Genomic DNA, 21463 nt, shown 5'->3' on the forward strand with positions numbered 1-21463 from the left:
TAATTACCATTGCTCCCAGGTTCACTCTGACCCGGAGTGGTAGTACCTGTTAGGGTTCGAACTATGGGTTAAATAGAAACCGACTTGAAAACAACAAATATATTCTATTAAAAAATTTTTCTTTAAAATCTTTGGATTCGGCATTAAATAACCCGAAAAGGGGTTGATATGCCGTAAAACAAAAACAACCAACCAACCAGCCAGAGATTAAGAAAACCACGCCATCTCAAGTTAAAAATTGATTTAAAAAAAAAGATGAAAGAGACTGTAACGAGGGTCATTTCTACGCTCACACCAGAAGACTGCCATGGGACCTTCCAGAATTTGTTGGAATGGTACAAGTGCATTACAGCTGGAGGAGATTACTTCGATGGAGACAAGAGTTTCAATAAAAGTGCCCATGCGAAAAAAGTCTGGAAACTTATTTAAGCACCTCGTACAAACACTAAGCAGAAAAAAAAAACACTCTAAGTGGAAGGAGCATCATATGAATACAGGGAGACTGAAACCGCAAGAAATCTTATGAACTTTGTCCGCCCCACAAAAAAAGGGCACCAGCTTGGTTAATATAACACAAAATAATCATGAAGAGTCAAGAAGGATGGGAAAAACGAAGAGGGAGAGCACTAACCATGTAAAATGGTTGTTACGCTTGAACTGTGTTCATTACACTTCAAACGTCTCTTGGACCCCCACGCCGTCTCATATTGTCGAAAAGGAACAGCCAAATAAAAATACATAAATCCGACTCGACGTTTTTTTGTTTTAGCAAAAGGCATTTATAACCATCACTTTCCAAACAATGCCTGCATTTTGTTTTTTTCTAACGGTTCATTTTGTCTGCCAGAGATTAACAAAACCACACCATCTCAACTTAAAAAAAGTCCCTTCTTGCTGCCATCATGGGGTCACACGTCCATCTCACTCGTCTTTACTTTCTCCTGGCTTCATGCTATCCTCTTTTTCTTTTTCTCGTGACGCAAGCCTACACACACTTACTCAAATAACTGCTGCTGCTACCTTCGCTAGCCATCTATCTTTCGGCTGCTTCTGATATTTTGACCTGTGATTATACGTGCTCTTTTACAATTAAAATTTTAGAATATCTTTTTTATTTATTTAATTGTTAGGTGAATGTGCACAATAGTTATTAAACATCCTCCCCCTCCCCTTGTTAAGAATGGGTTTTTAAATAACGTTATTTCAGCACGGTAATATAAGGTCCATATTTTGGTCGGGTTAAGATTATTTCCATATTTTGAATAAAAAATTAAAAAAATGAAATAAATACTGCAAAAATATATTTTCTTTTGCTTCGTTATTTTTTTTAATAATGAATAAATTGTTGCAAAAATATAAATATATATATATATATTTGTTTCATTATCCAGTTCCGGTTCTGTGTTTTAGTTTTTGAAATCCGCTCTGAGAAAACTATTTTTTCACAATGATTCGGCCCAAGTAAAGTATTTGTCAATCCTGCCTATATATATATATATATATATATATTCTGCATTGTATTAGCTTTTTAGCTTACAAATTTTAATTTAGATTCACACAATGCTTGCATCAGAAAAAAAAATCTGATTCCTTTGTTTTGTTTTTGCTGGAGGTGGTACATCCTGCTGGATGCCAGATATCCAGTTCAACGACTTCCGTCTTTTAGGATTATAACCACCCCTTTAAGTGCGGTTGTTTGTGTCTCTTTCGCACTTGGTTCACTGGGTATATTGGCGAGGTAGTTTTTTAAATTCTTGAACTAGGAAAAAGAATGTAAGATGATATAATTCAGGAGTTGGAATAATTGAAATGATTTAAATTTGCAATCATGTGAAGAATATCCACACGTATACGTATACGAGAGAAAATGGGTATGGGGTTGATTTTGAGTTTTTTTCCGATTTAAACGAGTTCCAGTTTTGGAAGTCTTCGAAGTAAGGTGCTTCGTTATTAAAATAACGGAAAAAAAAATTGAATTTCACGTAAAACAAACGTAATTGTCATGTCGCAAATAGTAACATATCCAACAATTACAAAAAACGATAAGGTAGAAAACTAATTATTCATGAATAACTGTAAAAGTAAAATAAAAAAAAATTCCCACAAGATTAAATGTTGGGTCGGACGTATTGGGTCACGTGACCTAAGCTTAAAGGAAAGTACCTCAGTTGATAGCAGACAGAATTTATTCAGAAACAAAAATATGCATAACATATACACAGTTGGCTAGTTGTTTAGTCCATGCGATACAATCAAGGCTATATAAAACTGCTGGGAGGTCATAAATTAAATAAACTTCAACAGTTATTGGCACTCCTTTTTGATTTTAGAATGGTGCTGTGTTTTTGGACAGTAATTCTTATTTGGCATGCTAGCATGCCAAAAAGTACTCCATGCGCCAAATTTCATTCCGTCATAAAAACAACTTTCTACAGAAAAAAAAAGAAACTTATTTTTACATTTTTATCTAGCGAATAAACATAAAATTATATATGAAAAACCACGTTTATTATTTTTAAAATCCAACAACTGAGCTGAAGTCGATATTTTCGATTGTAAAACAAAACTAATATTTTTGATAAATCTGTATGACGTACCGCTGAATTATTTTTTCTAAAGAATAAAAATGAATAAAACTTATTTTTACAATGATCTTTATACATTTATCCAGCGACTAAACCTAAATATATATATATATATATATATATATATATATATATATGAAAAAATGTTTATTATTTTAAAAACATCAAAATTATGCAACGAGGATGAAGTTGGCTTTTTAAACAAAACTAATTTTTTGCTAAATTTTGTTTGGCGTACCGTTATATTATTTTTTCTAAAGAATAAAAATGGATAAAAAAAATTTCTGTAGAAAGTTTTTATGACGGAATGAAATTTACCGCACTGGCATACTTTTTTGGCGTGCTGGCGCCCCAAAAAAGAATTACCCGTTTTTGGAAAACCGCTCAACCTAGTCCGATTCTGTGTTTCAATGTCGTCTCGTGACCACTGGAGAAAGTCAGTTTATGGCCCAAATAAATGAATTGGGTGACCTGTTTGATGGATTTACTGTGAAGAGTCATGTTTAGGTTAAACTGTGATTTAGCTGTAGACATACATTCTGTTTTCTCTGGGTTTATTTCTAATCCTCTCTGGCGCTTCTACAGAATTGTAACGAGATTTTCGGAAATCGTAAAACTGAATTTCACATGAAAACAATGTATCTGCGTATTCCCCATATTTTTAAGATGATTATATCCCAAAATTACGAAAATCGATAGGATAGAAAAAATTTTTATTTAAGAAAATAAAAATGAATTTGATGAAAACGATCGTAAAACACAGTTTAAAAGGGAGTTAACTTTCCGTTCGAATTAAACACGATGGCAGCAATTTTTCACCAGCTGACACGATTAAACTTGTTTTGTTTAATAATTCAATAATATTCAGGTAATTTCGACTGCATAATTTGGAAGCTGTCATTGTAACTTATTAGAATTAAAAAAAAAAAAAAAATCAGTTAAAACCATTGTTTTTTTGTTTTTTTTATCTGAAAACTCCATTTATCGACTACAAAATCTGGTCCCAATCTCCTTCTGTCAATGTATTTTAAAATACTTGAAAATAAAAAATAATTAAAAATGTTACAATTTAATTATATACATATTTTTTTATATATATATATAAAATAACTGGTTGAATTTGTTAGAAATTGAAAACTTAATTACCTCCCCTGTTATTAACTCTCCAATTGAAATCGATGTTTTGAAACCAAATCGCTGGATTTTTACAAATATTTTTTTTTTTTTTTAAATAATTATTTTTCTACTTCATCGTTTTCCACAATTGTTGGATGTAGTACTATTTGTGACATGACAATTACGTAGTACCATTTTTTGTTAGTTGTTGGAAGAAATATTTCCCACAATTTGATCCGTACATTAATTGATATCATTTGATATTTCTTCCTATCAGATTTTTCGTCCATTTTTTTTAACCTACCACCGCCTCCCTCCTAACTGAAACAAAATCGGTCGTCGTTCATTGTTCTTACATAATAGGAATGAGAAGGGAGAGGTCATGTGTACTTTTCTATGCGCACCGGTTGAATGATGATCAGCCGAGTGCATCTAAACTAAGGTGGAAGACGAACGTCGCTAGAAAAGTGCAGACAACTTCTTTCTCTTTTTATATATTCTTATATATCTTCCTTATACGTATCTCTTTTCTCTCCTCGTCTCCCCTTCTCTCTACCTACTCCCTTTGCTGTCTCTCTCTTTCTCTCTATCAAATCCACCCGCCTCTCTCTTTCTCTCTATCAAATCCACCCGCCTCTCTCTTTCTCTCTATCAAATCCACCCGCCTCTCTCTTTCTCTCTATCAAATCCACCCGCCTCTCTCTTTCTCTCTATCAAATCCACCCGCCTCTCTCTTTCTCTCTATCAAATCCACCCGCCTCTCTCTTTCTCTCTATCAAATCCACCCGCCTCTCTCTTTCTCTCTATCAAATCCACCCGCCTCTCTCTTTCTCTCTATCAAATCCACCCGCCTCTCTCTTTCTCTCTATCACATCCACCCGCCTCTCCTTTCTCTATCTAAGCCCCCCTCTCTCTCTCCGTCTCTAACCACCCCTCTCTCTCTCCGTCTCTAACCACCCCTCTCTCTCTCCGTCTCTAACCACCCCTCTCTCTCTCTCCGTCTCTAACCACCCCTCTCTCTCTCCGTCTCTAACCACCCCTCTCTCTCTCTCCGTCTCTAACCACCCCTCTCTATCTCTCCGTCTCTAACCACCCCTCTCTATCTCTCCGTCTCTAACCACCCCTCTCTATCTCTCCGTCTCTAACCACCCCTCTCTATCTCTCCGTCTCTAACCACCCCTCTCTATCTCTCCGTCTCTAACCACCCCTCTCTATCTCTCCGTCTCTAACCACCCCTCTCTATCTCTCCGTCTCTAACCACCCCTCTCTATCTCTCCGTCTCTAACCACCCCTCTCTATCTCTCCGTCTCTAACCACCCCTCTCTATCTCTCCGTCTCTAACCACCCCTCTCTATCTCTCCGTCTCTAACCACCCCTCTCTATCTCTCCGTCTCTAACCACCCCTCTCTATCTCTCCGTCTCTAACCACCCCTCTCTCTCTATCTCTCCGTCTCTAACCACCCCTCTCTCTCTATCTCTCCGTCTCTAACCACCCCTCTCTCTCTATCTCTCCGTCTCTAACAACCCCTCTCTCTCTATCTCTCCGTCTCTAACAACCCCTCTCTCTCTATCTCTCCGTCTCTAACAACCCCTCTCTCTCTATCTCTCCGTCTCTAACCACCCCTCTCTCTCTATCTCTCTATCAAATCCACCCGCCTCTCTCTTTCTCTCTATCAAATCCACCCGCCTCTCTCTTTCTCTCTATCAAATCCACCCGCCTCTCTCTTTCTCTCTATCAAATCCACCCGCCTCTCTCTTTCTCTCTATCACATCCACCCGCCTCTCCTTTCTCTATCTAAGCCCCCCTCTCTCTCTCCGTCTCTAACCACCCCTCTCTCTCTCCGTCTCTAACCACCCCTCTCTCTCTCCGTCTTTAACCACCCCTCTCTCTCTCTCCGTCTCTAACCACCCCTCTCTCTCTCCGTCTCTAACCACCCCTCTCTCTCTCTCCGTCTCTAACCACCCCTCTCTCTCTCTCCGTCTCTAACCACCCCTCTCTATCTCTCCGTCTCTAACCACCCCTCTCTATCTCTCCGTCTCTAACCACCCCTCTCTATCTCTCCGTCTCTAACCACCCCTCTCTATCTCTCCGTCTCTAACCACCCCTCTCTATCTCTCCGTCTCTAACCACCCCTCTCTATCTCTCCGTCTCTAACCACCCCTCTCTATCTCTCCGTCTCTAACCACCCCTCTCTATCTCTCCGTCTCTAACCACCCCTCTCTATCTCTCCGTCTCTAACCACCCCTCTCTATCTCTCCGTCTCTAACCACCCCTCTCTATCTCTCCGTCTCTAACCACCCCTCTCTATCTCTCCGTCTCTAACCACCCCTCTCTCTCTATCTCTCCGTCTCTAACAACCCCTCTCTCTCTATCTCTCCGTCTCTAACAACCCCTCTCTCTCTATCTCTCCGTCTCTAACAACCCCTCTCTCTCTATCTCTCCGTCTCTAACCACCCCTCTCTCTCTATCTCTCCGTCTCTAACCACCCCTCTCTCTCTATCTCTCCGTCTCTAACCACCCCTCTCTCTCTATCTCTCCGTCTCTAACCACCCCTCTCTCTCTATCTCTCCGTCTCTAACCACCCCTCTCTCTCTATCTCTCCGTCTCTAACCACCCCTCTCTCTCTATCTCTCCGTCTCTAACCACCCCTCTCTCTCTATCTCTCCGTCTCTAACCACCCCTCTCTATCTCTCCGTCTCTAACCACCCCTCTCTATCTCTCCGTCTCTAACCACCCCTCTCTATCTCTCCGTCTCTAACCACCCCTCTCTATCTCTCCGTCTCTAACCACCCCTCTCTATCTCTCCGTCTCTAACCACCCCTCTCTATCTCTCCGTCTCTAACCACCCCTCTCTATCTCTCCGTCTCTAACCACCCCTCTCTCTCTCTCCGTCTCTAACCACCCCTCTCTCTCTCTCTCTCCGTCTCTAACCACCCCTCTCTCTCTCTCTCTCTCCGTCTCTAACCACCCCTCTCTCTCTCTCTCTCTCCGTCTCTAACCACCCCTCTCTCTCTCTCCGTCTCTAACCACCCCTCTCTCTCTCTCTCTCCGTCTCTAACCACCCCTCTCTCTCTCTCTCTCTCCGTCTCTAACCACCCCTCTCTCTCTCTCTCTCTCCGTCTCTAACCACCCCTCTCTCTCTCTCTCTCTCCGTCTCTAACCACCCCTCTCTCTCTCTCTCTCCGTCTCTAACCGCCCCTCTCTCTCTCTCTCTCCGTCTCTAACCGCCCCTCTCTCTCTATCTCTCCGTCTCTAACCGCCCCTCTCTCTCTATCTCTCCGTCTCTAACCACCCCTCTCTCTCTATCTCTCCGTCTCTAACCACCCCTCTCTCTCTATCTCTCCGTCTCTAACCACCCCTCTCTCTCTATCTCTCTGTCTCTAACCACCCCTCTCTCTCTATCTCTCCGTCTCTAACCACCCCTCTCTCTCTATCTCTCCGTCTCTAACCACCCCTCTCTCTCTATCTCTCCGTCTCTAACCACCCCTCTCTCTCTATCTCTCCGTCTCTAACCACCCCTCTCTCTCTATCTCTCCGTCTCTAACCACCCCTCTCTCTCTATCTCTCCGTCTCTAACCGCCCCTCTCTCTCTATCTCTCCGCTTCTAACCGCCCCTCTCTCTCTATCTCTCCGCTTCTAACCGCCCCTCTCTCTCTATCTCTCCGTCTCTAACCGCCCCTCTCTCTCTATCTCTCCGTCTCTAACCGCCCCTCTCTCTCTATCTCTCCGTCTCTAACCGCCCCTCTCTCTCTATCTCTCCGTCCCTAACCGCCCCTCTCTCTCTATCTCTCCGTCCCTAACCGCCCCTCTCTCTCTATCTCTCCGTCCCTAACCGCCCCTCTCTCTCTATCTCTCCGTCCCTAACCGCCCCTCTCTCTCTATCTCTCCGTCCCTAACCGCCCCTCTCTCTCTATCTCTCCGTCCCTAACCGCCCCTCTCTCTCTATCTCTCCGTCCCTAACCGCCCCTCTCTCTCTATCTCTCCGTCCCTAACCGCCCCTCTCTCTCTATCTCTCCGTCCCTAACCGCCCCTCTCTCTCTATCTCTCCGTCCCTAACCGCCCCTCTCTCTCTATCTCTCCGTCCCTAACCGCCCCTCTCTCTCTATCTCTCCGTCCCTAACCGCCCCTCTCTCTCTATCTCTCCGTCCCTAACCGCCCCTCTCTCTCTATCTCTCCGTCCCTAACCGCCCCTCTCTCTCTATCTCTCCGTCCCTAACCGCCCCTCTCTCTCTATCTCTCCGTCCCTAACCGCCCCTCTCTCTCTATCTCTCCGTCCCTAACCGCCCCTCTCTCTCTATCTCTCCGTCCCTAACCGCCCCTCTCTCTCTATCTCTCCGTCCCTAACCGCCCCTCTCTCTCTATCTCTCCGTCCCTAACCGCCCCTCTCTCTCTCCGTCCCTAACCGCCCCTCTCTCTCTCCGTCCCTAACCGCCCCTCTCTCTCTCCGTCCCTAACCGCCCCTCTCTCTCTCCGTCCCTAACCGCCCCTCTCTCTCTCCGTCCCTAACCGCCCCTCTCTCTCTCCGTCCCTAACCGCCCCTCTCTCTCTCCGTCCCTAACCGCCCCTCTCTCTCTCCGTCCCTAACCGCCCCTCTCTCTCTCCGTCCCTAACCGCCCCTCTCTCTCTCCGTCCCTAACCGCCCCTCTCTCTCTCCGTCCCTAACCGCCCCTCTCTCTCTCCGTCCCTAACCGCCCCTCTCTCTCTCCGTCCCTAACCGCCCCTCTCTCTCTCCGTCCCTAACCGCCCCTCTCTCTCTCCGTCCCTAACCGCCCCTCTCTCTCTCCGTCCCTAACCGCCCCTCTCTCTCTCCGTCCCTAACCGCCCCTCTCTCTCTCCGTCCCTAACCGCCCCTCTCTCTCTCCGTCCCTAACCGCCCCTCTCTCTCTCCGTCCCTAACCGCCCCTCTCTCTCTCCGTCCCTAACCGCCCCTCTCTCTCTCCGTCCCTAACCGCCCCTCTCTCTCTCCGTCCCTAACCGCCCCTCTCTCTCTCCGTCCCTAACCGCCCCTCTCTCTCTCCGTCCCTAACCGCCCCTCTCTCTCTCCGTCCCTAACCGCCCCTCTCTCTCTCCGTCCCTAACCGCCCCTCTCTCTCTCCGTCCCTAACCGCCCCTCTCTCTCTCCGTCCCTAACCGCCCCTCTCTCTCTCCGTCCCTAACCGCCCCTCTCTCTCTCCGTCCCTAACCGCCCCTCTCTCTCTCCGTCCCTAACCGCCCCTCTCTCTCTCCGTCCCTAACCGCCCCTCTCTCTCTCCGTCCCTAACCGCCCCTCTCTCTCTCCGTCCCTAACCGCCCCTCTCTCTCTCCGTCCCTAACCGCCCCTCTCTCTCTCCGTCCCTAACCGCCCCTCTCTCTCTCCGTCCCTAACCGCCCCTCTCTCTCTCCGTCCCTAACCGCCCCTCTCTCTCTCCGTCCCTAACCGCCCCTCTCTCTCTCCGTCCCTAACCGCCCCTCTCTCTCTCTATCTCTCCGTCCCTAACCGCCCCTCTCTCTCTCTATCTCTCCGTCTCTAACCATCCCCCTCTGTCTCTCTCTCTCTCTCTAATCACCCCTCTCTCTCTCTCTAATCCCCCTCTCTCTCTCTAATCCCCCTCTCTCTCTCTAATCCCCCCTCTCTTCCTCTCTCTCTCTCTAATCCCCCCTCTCTTCCTCTCTCTCTCTCTAATCCCCCCTCTCTTCCTCTCTCTCTCTCTAATCCCCACACACTCTCTCTCTCTAATCCCCACACACTCTCTCTCTCTAATCCCCACACACTCTCTCTCTCTAATCCCCACACACTCTCTCTCTTCCCCCTGTAACTCTCTCTTCCCCCTGTCTCTCTTCCCCCTGTCTCTCTCTCTCTCTCTTCCCCCTGTCTCTCTCTCTCTCTCTCTTCCCCCTGTCTCTCTCTCTCTCTCTTCCCCCTGTCTCTCTCTCTCTCTCTTCCCCCTGTCTCTCTCTCTCTCTCTCTTCCCCCTGTCTCTCTCTCTCTCTTCCCCCTGTCTCTCTCTCTTCCCCCTGTCTCTCTCTCTTCCCCCTGTCTCTCTCTCTTCCCCCTGTCTCTCTCTCTCTTCCCCCTGTCTCTCTCTCTCTTCCCCCTGTCTCTCTCTCTCTTCCCCCTGTCTCTCTCTCTCTTCCCCCTGTCTCTCTCTCTCTCTTCCCCCTGTCTCTCTCTCTCTTCCCCGTCTCTCTCTCTCTTCCCCGTCTCTCTCTCTCTCTCTTCCCCGTCTCTCTCTCTCTCTCTTCCCCCTGTCTCTCTCTCTCTCTTCCCCCTGTCTCTCTCTCTTCCCCCTGTCTCTCTCTCTTCCCCCTGTCTCTCTCTCTTCCCCCTGTCTCTCTCTCTTCCCCCTGTCTCTCTCTCTTCCCCCTGTCTCTCTCTCTTCCCCCTGTCTCTCTCTCTTCCCCCTGTCTCTCTCTCTTCCCCCTGTCTCTCTCTCTTCCCCCTGTCTCTCTCTCTTCCCCCTGTCTCTCTCTCTTCCCCCTGTCTCTCTCTCTTCCCCCTGTCTCTCTCTCTCTTCCCCCTGTCTCTCTCTCTCTTCCCCCTGTCTCTCTCTTCCCCCTGTCTCTCTCTCTCTTCCCCCTGTCTCTCTCTTCCCCCTGTCTCTCTCTTCCCCCTGTCTCTCTCTTCCCCCTGTCTCTCTCTCTCTCTCTCTTCCCCCTGTCTCTCTCTCTCTCTCTCTTCCCCCTGTCTCTCTCTCTCTCTCTTCCCCCTGTCTCTCTCTCTCTCTCTTCCCCCTGTCTCTCTCCCTCTCTCTCTTCCCCCTGTCTCTCTCTCTCTCTTCCCCCTGTCTCTCTCTCTTCCCCCTGTCTCTCTCTCTCTTCCCCCTGTCTCTCTCTCTCTTCCCCCTGTCTCTCTCTTCCCCCTGTCTCTCTCTCTCTTCCCCCTGTCTCTCTCTTCCCCCTGTCTCTCTCTTCCCCCTGTCTCTCTCTTCCCCCTGTCTCTCTCTTCCCCCTGTCTCTCTCTCTCTCTCTCTTCCCCCTGTCTCTCTCTCTCTCTCTCTTCCCCCTGTCTCTCTCTCTCTCTCTTCCCCCTGTCTCTCTCTCTCTCTCTTCCCCCTGTCTCTCTCCCTCTCTCTCTTCCCCCTGTCTCTCTCTCTCTCTTCCCCCTGTCTCTCTCCCTCTCTCTCTTCCCCCTGTCTGTCTCTGTCTCTCTCTCTTCCCCCTGTCTCTCTCTCTTCCCCCTGTCTCTCTCTCTTCCCCCTGTCTCTCTCTCTTCCCCCTGTCTCTCTCTCTTCCCCCTGTCTCTCTCTCTTCCCCCTGTCTCTCTCTCTTCCCCCTGTCTCTCTCTCTTCCCCCTGTCTCTCTCTCTCTCTCTCTTCCCCCTGTCTCTCTCTCTCTCTCTCTTCCCCATGTCTCTCTCTCTCTCTTCCCCCTGTCTCTCTCTCTCTCTCTTCCCCCTGTCTCTCTCTCTCTCTTCCCCCTGTCTCTCTCTCTCTCTCTCTCTTCCCCCTGTCTCTCTCTCTCTCTCTCTTCCCCCTGTCTCTCTCTCTCTCTCTTCCCCCTGTCTCTCTCTCTCTCTCTTCCCCCTGTCTCTCTCTCTCTTCCCCCTGTCTCTCTCTCTCTCTTCCCCCTGTCTCTCTCTCTCTCTCTTCCCCCTGTCTCTCTCTCTCTCTTCCCCCTGTCTCTCTCTCTCTTCCCCCTGTCTCTCTCTCTCTTCCCCCTGTCTCTCTCTCTCTCTCTCTTCCCCCTCTCTCTCTCTCTTCCCCATGTCTCTCTCTCTCTCTTCCCCATGTCTCTCTCTCTCTTCCCCATGTCTCTCTCTCTCTTCCCCATGTCTCTCTCTCTCTCTTCCCCCTGTCTCTCTCTCTCTCTTCCCCCTGTCTCTCTCTCTCTTCCCCCTGTCTCTCTCTCTCTTCCCCCTGTCTCTCTCTCTCTCTTCCCCCTGTCTCTCTCTCTCTCTCTTCCCCCTGTCTCTCTCTCTCTCTCTTCCCCCTGTCTCTCTCTCTCTTCCCCCTGTCTCTCTCTCTCTTCCCCCTGTCTCTCTCTCTCTCTCTTCCCATGTCTCTCTCTCTCTTCCCCATGTCTCTCTCTCTCTCTTCCCCATGTCTCTCTCTCTCTCTTCCCCATGTCTCTCTCTCTCTTCCCCATGTCTCTCTCTCTCTTCCCCATGTCTCTCTCTCTCTCTCTTCCCCATGTCTCTCTCTCTCTCTTCCCCATGTCTCTCTCTCTCTCTTCCACATGTCTCTCTCTCTCTCTCTTCCCCATGTCTCTCTCTCTCTCTTCCCCATGTCTCTCTCTCTCTCTCTTCCCCATGTCTCTCTCTCTCTCTCTTCCCCATGTCTCTCTCTCTCTCTCTCTTCCCCATGTCTCTCTCTCTCTCTCTCTTCCCCATGTCTCTCTCTCTCTCTCTTCCCCATGTCTCTCTCTCTCTCTCTTCCCCATGTCTCTCTCTCTCTCTCTTCCCCATGTATCTCTCTCTCTCTCTTCCCCATGTATCTCTCTCTCTCTCTTCCCCATGTCTCTCTCTCTCTCTCTCTTCCCCATGTCTCTCTCTCTCTTCCCCATGTCTCTCTCTCTCTTCCCCATGTCTCTCTCTTCCCCATGTCTCTCTCTCTCTCTTCCACATGTCTCTCTCTCTCTCTTCCACATGTCTCTCTCTCTCTCTTCCCCATGTCTCTCTCTCTCTCTTCCCCATGTCTCTCTCTCTCTCTTCCCCATGTCTCTCTCTCTCTCTTCCCCATGTCTCTCTCTCTCTCTCTTCCCCATGTCTCTCTCTCTCTCTCTTCCCCATGTCTCTCTCTCTCTCTCTTCCCCATGTCTCTCTCTCTCTCTCTTCCCCATGTCTCTCTCTCTCTCTCTTCCCCATGTCTCTCTCTCTCTCTCTCTCTTCCCCATGTCTCTCTCTCTCTCTCTCTCTTCCCCATGTCTCTCTCTCTCTCTCTCTCTTCCCCATGTCTCTCTCTCTCTCTCTCTTCCCCCTGTCTCTCTCTCTCTCTTCCCCCTGTCTCTCTCTCTCTTCCCCCTGTCTCTCTCTCTCTTCCCCCTGTCTCTCTCTCTCTTCCCCCTGTCTCTCTCTCTCTTCCCCCTGTCTCTCTCTCTCTCTCTCTTCCCCCTGTCTCTCTCTCTCTTCCCCATGTCTCTCTCTCTCTCTTCCCCATGTCTCTCTCTCTCTCTTCCCCATGTCTCTCTCTCTCTCTTCCCCATGTCTCTCTCTCTCTCTTCCCCATGTCTCTCTCTCTCTCTTCCCCATGTCTCTCTCTCTCTCTTCCCCATGTCTCTCTCTCTCTCTTCCCCATGTCTCTCTCTCTCTCTCTTCCCCATGTCTCTCTCTCTCTTCCCCCTGTCTCTCTCTCTCTCTCTCTCTTCCCCGTCTCTCTCTCTCTCTTCCCCCTGTCTCTCTCTCTCTCTTCCCCCTGTCTCTCTCTCTCTCTTCCCCCTGTCTCTCTCTCTCTCTTCCCCCTGTCTCTCTCTCTCTCTTCCCCCTGTCTCTCTCTCTCTCTTCCCCCTGTCTCTCTCTCTCTTCCCCCTGTCTCTCTCTCTCTTCCCCCTGTCTCTCTCTCTCTCTCTCTCTCTTCCCCCTGTCTGTCTCTTCCCCCTGTCTCTCTCTCTCTCTCTTCCCCCTGTCTCTCTCTCTCTCTCTCTTCCCCCTGTCTCTCTCTCTCTCTCTTCCCCCCCCCCTCTCTCTCTCTCTCTCTTCATCACTCTGTTTCTTTAATCTCTTTCCCTCTTTTTTTTTTACTACTCCCTTCTTTGGTATTGTCTCTATTTCTTCTGTTCTTTTTCTATTCACATTCTTTCCAAAGGAAACATGCTGTTTTGGTCCCACGATTTATCGAAGAGGGACCTGTGTTTTCAGTGGCGTCCGTGTTTCCATGCATCCATTAGTCCGGACGATTGCCAAATAACTGTCCATTAGTTTTTCCTGAAATTTTGCCAAAAATTGTATTTCATTAAATAGATGTGCACAGAAAAAAAAAAAAATTCCGAAAATATCCGTTGTCGCCAGGGGCTCAAAAGAGATCAAAAATGCTCTAAAATTGCCAAAAATTACACGTTTTTGCCCCATAACTTTTGATCCATCTATTAGATTTTTCTGAAACTTGGCCAAAATGTGGAGCCCATTGTTCTTAATATAAATCCAGTATAGGTGACCCTGGCAAAATTCTGGTTCGCATCTGTCTAGGACTTTTATAAACGCTAAAAAAACATGCCTTTTTGGAGCTCTTTTTTCATATTACTCCAAAACTTGATATTTATGTCTGTATAGTAATGGTTTTCCATGGTGCTGAATTCAGATATACATGTTTTAAGGTGTGAAACTGCACCGTTTGTCCATTTTCTCAGGAATTCGGCATTCCCAGGAGGTCATAAGGGGGTCACAAATGCCCCAAAATTGCAAAAAATGACACCTTTTGCCCCATCCATTAGATTTTTCTGAAACTTGGCAAAAATGTGAAGGCAACGTTGGCCCTTCACATTTCTCACATTCATCATTTCTTCACTATTTTTTGTGGCGTCATCTCACGTGCAGCACCAGAGGCGGGGGGCACATATACGCGGCTTGTTTCATCTTAGATAAGGGAAATAACTCTGTTTGATTCATATTTTGACTTTTTGTTTAAAATATTCTGGAAAAACAAATTTTATTATTGATTAAACAAAAATACAAATTTTTTTTTTTTTTAAAGGGTTTTTTCCTTTTTTTGTTTTATAGAAAATTTCTGTAAAATTTGTTTTAACATAACTTTAATAAATTTCAAAATAAAAAAAATAAAAACTTTATTAGCTCATGAATTTTATTTCAAATCTTTACTGAGATAAAAAAAAAAAAAGTTATAGTCAGCTAACGTACTTCCTAACTTCCGGTCTGTCTGCTATCGGAAATGGTTACATGGCAAATCAGTTAGTTCACTTTTATTGTTCCTCAATATTTCTATTGTGAAGCGATTTATTGAAATTATTTATTGAAAAATTAAAAAAAAATAAAAAATAAAAATTGATAACATTATAGATAAAAATACCACAATTAGTCATTATTTGCATTTTTTAGAATGAAATTCAAAAAAAGTTTTTATATCATTTGAAATTTTATCCGAAATATGGTTATGAATTTATTAAAATGTTTATTTTTAATTTTAGAAATAAGTTTTTTATTTTCATTTATATAATAAATCTTTATGAAAGTATAAAAATAAAATTATTGAAAACAAAATAACAAAATTTCAAACATTATAAAAAAAATCGTATCCAATATATATTCCCAAAATAGTTTTAAAATATTTTAATGTTTTTAATAATTCTTTAAAAAAATAAATAAAAAATTTCATTAATTCTTAATAATAAGACCGAAAAAAAAACTTTCATTGATTATTGAATAATAATAAAAAAATAAAAATTTCAATAATTATTGAATAATAATAAAAAAATAAAAATTTCAATAATTATTGAATAATAATAAAAAAAATAAAAATTTCAATGATTATTGAATAATAATAAAAAAATAAAAATTTCAATGATTATTGAATAATAATAAAAAAAATAAAAATTTCAATGATTATTGAATAATAATAAAAAAAATAAAAATTTCAATGATTATTGAATAATAATAAAAAAAATAAAAATTTCAATGATTATTGAATAATAAAAAATAAAACTTTCAATGATTATTGGATAATAAAAAAAAATAAAAAATTAAAAAAAAAACGATTGGGCAAACTAAATTAAAAAAAAAAAAAAAAAAGATGGGGAATATAGGTATGAGGGGAAAAAAAAAGATGGGAAATATAGGTATGAGAAAAAAAAAAGCAAAAGCACTGATTTGCTACATGAAAGAGATTGGTTCTGATATTTTAAGCATTTTGTGTACATCGAGTTGATGTATAGATTGGTTATGATTATTTGGTTATAGTCAGCTAATGTACTTCTTAACTTCCGGCATGGCTGCTACCGGAAGCGGTGACAAGGCAAATCAGTCCCTTCACTTTTATTGTTCTTCAGTATTTCTATTGTGAAGCGATTTATTGAAATAAAATAGAAGAAAAGGAAACTATTGAAAATAAATAAAATAAATAAAAATTAACAAAATGATACGGATAAAAATAACACACAGATAAAAATAGCAGTAAAAATTAACAAAATTATAATAACAAAATATAATTTGATAAAAATAACAATAACATGGTATAACAATAACAAATGAAAATTGGGTACTTCTGCAGTTTAAGGCTGTTGGGGAGGTTGGGAATGTTTATACTATGCCGAGGCAGGTCGAAAGAAAAATAAATAAATAAAATAAAATAAAAAAATAACTTTCCATATATAAACAAAACAAACAAAAAAAAAACTGGGAGTTAGGATGTACGATAGCTGACTATATAATAAAAAAAAATAGATTTTCTTTGAATGTTTTGTGGTTTCAATTATCTTGTGGGTGCCTCAAATATTATGCGTTTTTTTTTTGTTTTTTTTTTTTCTCTCTCAAATTTGCGTGTTTCTGTTCTTTCAGAAAGTTTCCGGCAAAGAGCTGAGGTACACTGCCTTGATTGGTAAACCGAGTGAAATTACCTACCAGCATTCGGACTACTTACTCAGCCTTCAAGCCCATCACATCGGCGTGAACAAAGTAAAAACCATTTACTGCATTGGGTAAGTAACTGCTTTTCTCTTTCCTTTCTTACCAAGTGAGATTTTGCCCCTTTTTACCAAATAATTTCCTTTGCTAAGGGAGATAACTCTGTTCCAGTTATAGCATTGTTTGCTTTTCTTTTTTTTTTTTTTTTTTTTTCCATAATTATTACGTTAAATGTTTTGTCACTTTATTTCTGCCTTGTCTAATCTAATATATAAACGGCTATATGTCCGTCTGTTTCCATATTTTCAAACTTTATCTCTTCCGAAAGTAAAAGTCACAGCTGATCTGATTTTTTTATGGACCGTTCTTTTATGGGTCTTTAGCTGGTTAAAATAATTTTTAAGGGGGTCAAAAATGGGTCAGAATTAAAGGGGGAAAAAAAATCGGTATATATTTATACATTCATCTTGGTTTATTTTTAATTTTTAATCAGTTCATATACGTGTCATGTTGGTACAGGGGTAACATCACTAGCTTTAAATGTTAGTTTTGTTTTTGGTTTCGATTCTAGCTGATGGCACCCAAATACTTTTTTTTTTTTTTTTGAAATCACGACTCTATAATAATATATAGGAAATCTTCATAAATTAAAATATCATATTTAAGCGTATTTTACGACCGGGCAAAGATAGTGATATATAAAAACTTTTCTACAATGTTTCTAGGTTTATAACCTATGCATTGAACGGTTAATTTATGCCATTAAAGGAACCAACTTTTTACATAGGCTGTAGGCAAGGGAAAACAGTGAGCAGGAAGAGTTCCACAATTCTGCAGTTCTTGCAAAAGAAAATCTACTGGAATGGGAAGTTGTATTACGGTGAGCTTTCAAAACTGGATTGATGAAGACCACTAGTTCATGAATTAAAATACCGTATTTTACAACGAAGCAAAGTTAGTCTTTAAAGGTATGAAAACTGGATTGATGAAGACCACTAGATAAACAGGTTAAATGACCAAAAGTTGGTATCGTAAGTATTCTTATCCTGCTACCAATGATTCCTTTTATCTCCTTCCTCTGCATTCTTCTCCTCTCACATATCCACTTTATTTAATCCATGGTGGTAGCTTATTCTTGTTCTGTCGGCCATAACTTAACTCTTAATTTTGTTATTGGAATTGGTTAGACTGGGAATCAAGCCTTTCAACTGCTGGCATGTGTTCTTCAGAATTGTCTGATCTATTTGTTGCTTCCTTTGTTTCAGCTCTTTTGACTCATTGGTCTAGTGGTCTTCATCAATTTGCTGTTTTAATACTTCATTGTAATACAGATTCCTGTTCCATTAGTTTTTTTGTTCCCCCCCCCCCCAAAAAAAAACTACAGGCGTTTGGAACTCCATTCCTGCTGACTGTTTTCCTCCCTGCCTAATCATTTGTTTCACATAAAATCGGTTCTTTCTATCTTTTTCTTTCCCTGTATTTTCTCTCTTCCTCTCCGTCATGCCTTCCCTCTGAAAATGTTAATTTTCCCATAAAGGCTAAGACTTCAAACAATTAATAAGGGTAGACAAGTTAGATGATTTTTTTTTATTTCATGAGGTTATTGTTTTTCTTTGACACTTTCACAAAACTCAATCATGATGAGTACATACACCATGAATATTTTTCTGTATTTTTTTTTTTAGTTAACTATTACATGTAATTATATTCAGGCAGATATTCTACATGACTTATACTTGCGTAATAAGGTTATAGTAAACACAAACCTCTTTCTATATATATATATATATATATATGTTTAAAAAGTTTTGCCTACCAAACTCCTGTCAGTTTTTGGTCTACTGACATGAAACTTAATATATAGGGTATTCAAACTCATGCAAAACTTTATATTTGGGAAAATCAGTACAAAAGTGTGAAAATTAAAAAAAATTGAAATTTGTGAGATGAAGGTCGAGCGATGGTATTACGAATATGCATGCATAACGTAATAGCTATTGGTTCATGCTTTAATTTTTAACCTCGCAGCAAACATGTCTTCATAGCTCAGGCATTAACGTCAAAGGAAAAAATAAATCGTAAGCTAAACATTTGGTTTCGATTCTCGGTGGTGGCGCACGATTCATTTTTTTTTTCTTACTTTTTAAATCATTGCTATATATTGGATCCAATATAATAAATATAAATGTGCATTCATCAAAATTTTATATTTAAGCGTATTCTATGACTGGGCGGCTTGCTAGTGTGTGTGTGTGTGTGTGTATATATTATATGAAAATGCTGTTTTTTTTTTTTTTTTTTTTTTTTTGTCTTTTTATTCCCAATATTGCATTTCTCGTTAGAAAAACCTCTCGGTTATTTTTAATTTATCAGCTTTAAGATGGCTGCCATTAAAACAAATCTTAACCCAATTAGTTCTAGGTTTCAGTACTTATGCAGAATATGGACTGTGCAAAAATTATATTTAGAAACCCATTCTTAATATGAGGAGGAAAGGGTGTTTTGTAACTATTCTGTACTTTCATCTAACAATTTGCGCTATGAAACGAATGCTGTCAAGAATTGTGCATTTCAATGTACTTAAAGAAATTAATGGTAAGATGGTCAACAACTTGAAATTTTGAAGATAGAATTTTTGTCATTTATTTGTATATGCTCTGTAGTTAGATCGAATTTCATAAAATAAAAAGCAAAATATAATTGAGTAAACATGTTTCCTCAAAAACAATTTGATAAACAAAAATATTTTTCTCATTTTTTTCACGCAGCGATAACCCGGAGACGGACATTTATGGCGGCAACCTTTACAACCGTTATTTGAAGTCTTTGTCATCGAAACAACTGGATGAGAAGAAAATTGTCCAAGTTGCCGGCATGCCGGACTATAGCCGTGATTACACGACAGAGTCGATGGACGAACTGCCGAAGGAACTGAATGCAGACGGGGATATGATCATGACTGACGAGTCGATTTCGATTTTGGTGTGCACCGGCGTCTATACAACCGAAAGTGATTTGGTTTCGTACGGTGGGAAAGAGATTTCGAACCATAACCATCGTGACTTTGTTCTCGATAGCAAACTCAAAGAACCAACATACATCACGCAGAATGTTCTGGAAGCCGTCAGATTGGTTTATAAGTTAGAGAAGTTTCATTGACCATAACTTGAAAGTCTAAACGAAATACTAATTCCTGTTAGTCTTTAAATTATTAACGAGTTTTTCTCCGTTGGAAAAGAAAACAAAAAACATACACGCAAAAGATGGAGTACTACGTTCTTGTCCAGAATTCCCCGATATTATAAAGGTAACGAATGCAATAACGCATATTCGTTATATTGTAATCAGCGTTAAGGTAAGACAGGAAGTAGACGGTATCGGCCAATTTTGCGTCCACTGATGAAAAAAAGTTCCAAATTATTGTTTGTTTCTTGTCGGTATTGACTTTAAGTATAATAAATAAGAATATCCGTTTATTTTATGAATGTATTGAATAAAATCTTTTGCCACTTCTGCACTATCAGAACGAAATTTCGGAAATCGTAAAACTAAATTTCACATGAAAACTATGGTATCTACGTATTCCTCGTATTTTTAAGATGATTGTATTAAAAAAATTACGAAAGTTAAGGTAGAAAATTTTTTAGTACAGAAAATAGAATTTGAAGAAAGCGATCGCATTTGCTTATGTAAGACACAGGAGAATTCAAAATTCTGTTTCGATTTAAACAAGATGGCAGCAATTTTTCACCTAACATGATTAAAGATTTTTTTTAATAATTTAGTAATATTTAGGTAATTTCAACTGCATAATTTTGAAACTAACATTTTAATTTATTAGAATTGACAAAAAATTAGTAGAAACCATTGTTTTTTTTTTTTTTATCTGAAAACTCCATTTATCGATGACAAAATTTTGTTCTGATAGTGTAGAAGCACCTTTTTTATTTATTTAATTATTTTTTTCGAATAAATGTTTTAGATAATTTTTTTTTTTAAAAATAAATGTTTTTTAGCACATGTTTTTTTGATAAAAAATATTGTCTATTCATTTTTTTTATGGACTATTATCCTTATTTTCATAATTGTTGTTTCACCATGTTTCAGACAACACATCTTCTGGCCTTCTTCATGTGGCCCAGTAAATAGAGGCGTTTAGTCTCTATGGTTTCAATTCTATCCAAAGCAGGCCAGAGGATTAGTTGGTCGAAACGTGTTGAGAAAACAGCAACTATGGAAGGCAGTAATTACTGGGATTGCAGTTACAAGATTCAGCATTCCTATCCCGTCGCGGTTAACTAAGCCAGAGGATGAGTTGGCTGAAACTGTTGAATAGAAAGTTATACTTTTGAAAAAAACCCTTTATTTAATCTATTACGTGTCCATTACAAAATACGGATGAAATTTTGTTAGAAGTTTTACCTGTAACTGACGTGTGTTCTCTGGATTACTGCTTGAAAGACATTTTGTTAGAAATGGGTAACACAATGAAGATGATGGATGTGGTTTGCTAGACATGGCCGAATTTCAAATGCAAAATTGGCTGCTTCCCTCCTGACTACAACTTGAATGCCTTCAAGTCCAATGTAAACAAATTCCTGATGAACCGCCCCCCCTTAAGTAGACACTTTAAATATCCACACTAACATACTGTACTTACAATAACCCTTGTCCCTGAGTGGCTTCCGGGCCTTGATAAGTGGTGACCACCTTGTAAAAACAAAAAAACAAAAAAAAACCCGTCTACTTCCTATAAAGTGTCATTGAACAATGGTTTGGACAGATAGAATTTGGAATTCCCTTTCATGCTACCTGTTTGCCTGACTGTACTGACATGCAGAAGTTTTAAATGTAATGTAAACCAACATCTTGCTTATCTCCCCTAAACATGATCCCACATCCCTTACATCCAATGGCATTGTGACTTGTTTGGGGTGAACATGATTTAAAAAAATAAATATAAAATATAATAAATAAAAATTACAGGTATCGCATTAATTTGATAAATTCACAATTGCGCGTGCATGAATGTTTCACATAACAGACTTCTTATGTTAAGAATAAGTAGGTTTGAAAACACTTTTTAAAGATCGTATTTCTATATCTAGAAGATTAGGAAACAACTTCTCGTGTGTTTTGCGTCGTTTACACAAATTTTTAAGAAATTAATGTGATACATGTAATTTTAAAAATGCGATACATTCAGAAAATTAGACATTTTGATGAAAAAAAAAAAACGGTTTATGGATATTCTTAGTTCATTATATTATTTTT

At 41.6% G+C, this 21463-nt stretch overlaps 1 protein-coding gene across 1 annotated transcript in view; it reads left to right on the forward strand.

Moving 5' to 3' along the window:
- The window catches only part of LOC145260684 (haloacid dehalogenase-like hydrolase domain-containing 5), a 98786-nt gene extending 77826 nt beyond the window's left edge, over positions 1 to 20960 (forward strand). The window contains exons 7-8 of the mRNA XM_080119069.1: positions 16124 to 16263; positions 18958 to 20960. Coding sequence (XP_079975195.1) covers positions 16124 to 16263; positions 18958 to 19348 — 531 coding nt within the window. The 3' untranslated portion in view covers positions 19349 to 20960. The remainder of the gene's footprint in view (positions 1 to 16123; positions 16264 to 18957) is intronic.
- Positions 20961 to 21463: the final 503 nt, after the last annotated feature.

The sequence above is a fragment of the Euprymna scolopes genome, chromosome 36 (genome assembly GCF_053919585.1).
Source record: "Euprymna scolopes isolate OS-2025 chromosome 36, ASM5391958v1, whole genome shotgun sequence".
In the NCBI taxonomy this organism is placed as follows: Eukaryota; Metazoa; Mollusca; class Cephalopoda; order Sepiida; family Sepiolidae; genus Euprymna; species Euprymna scolopes.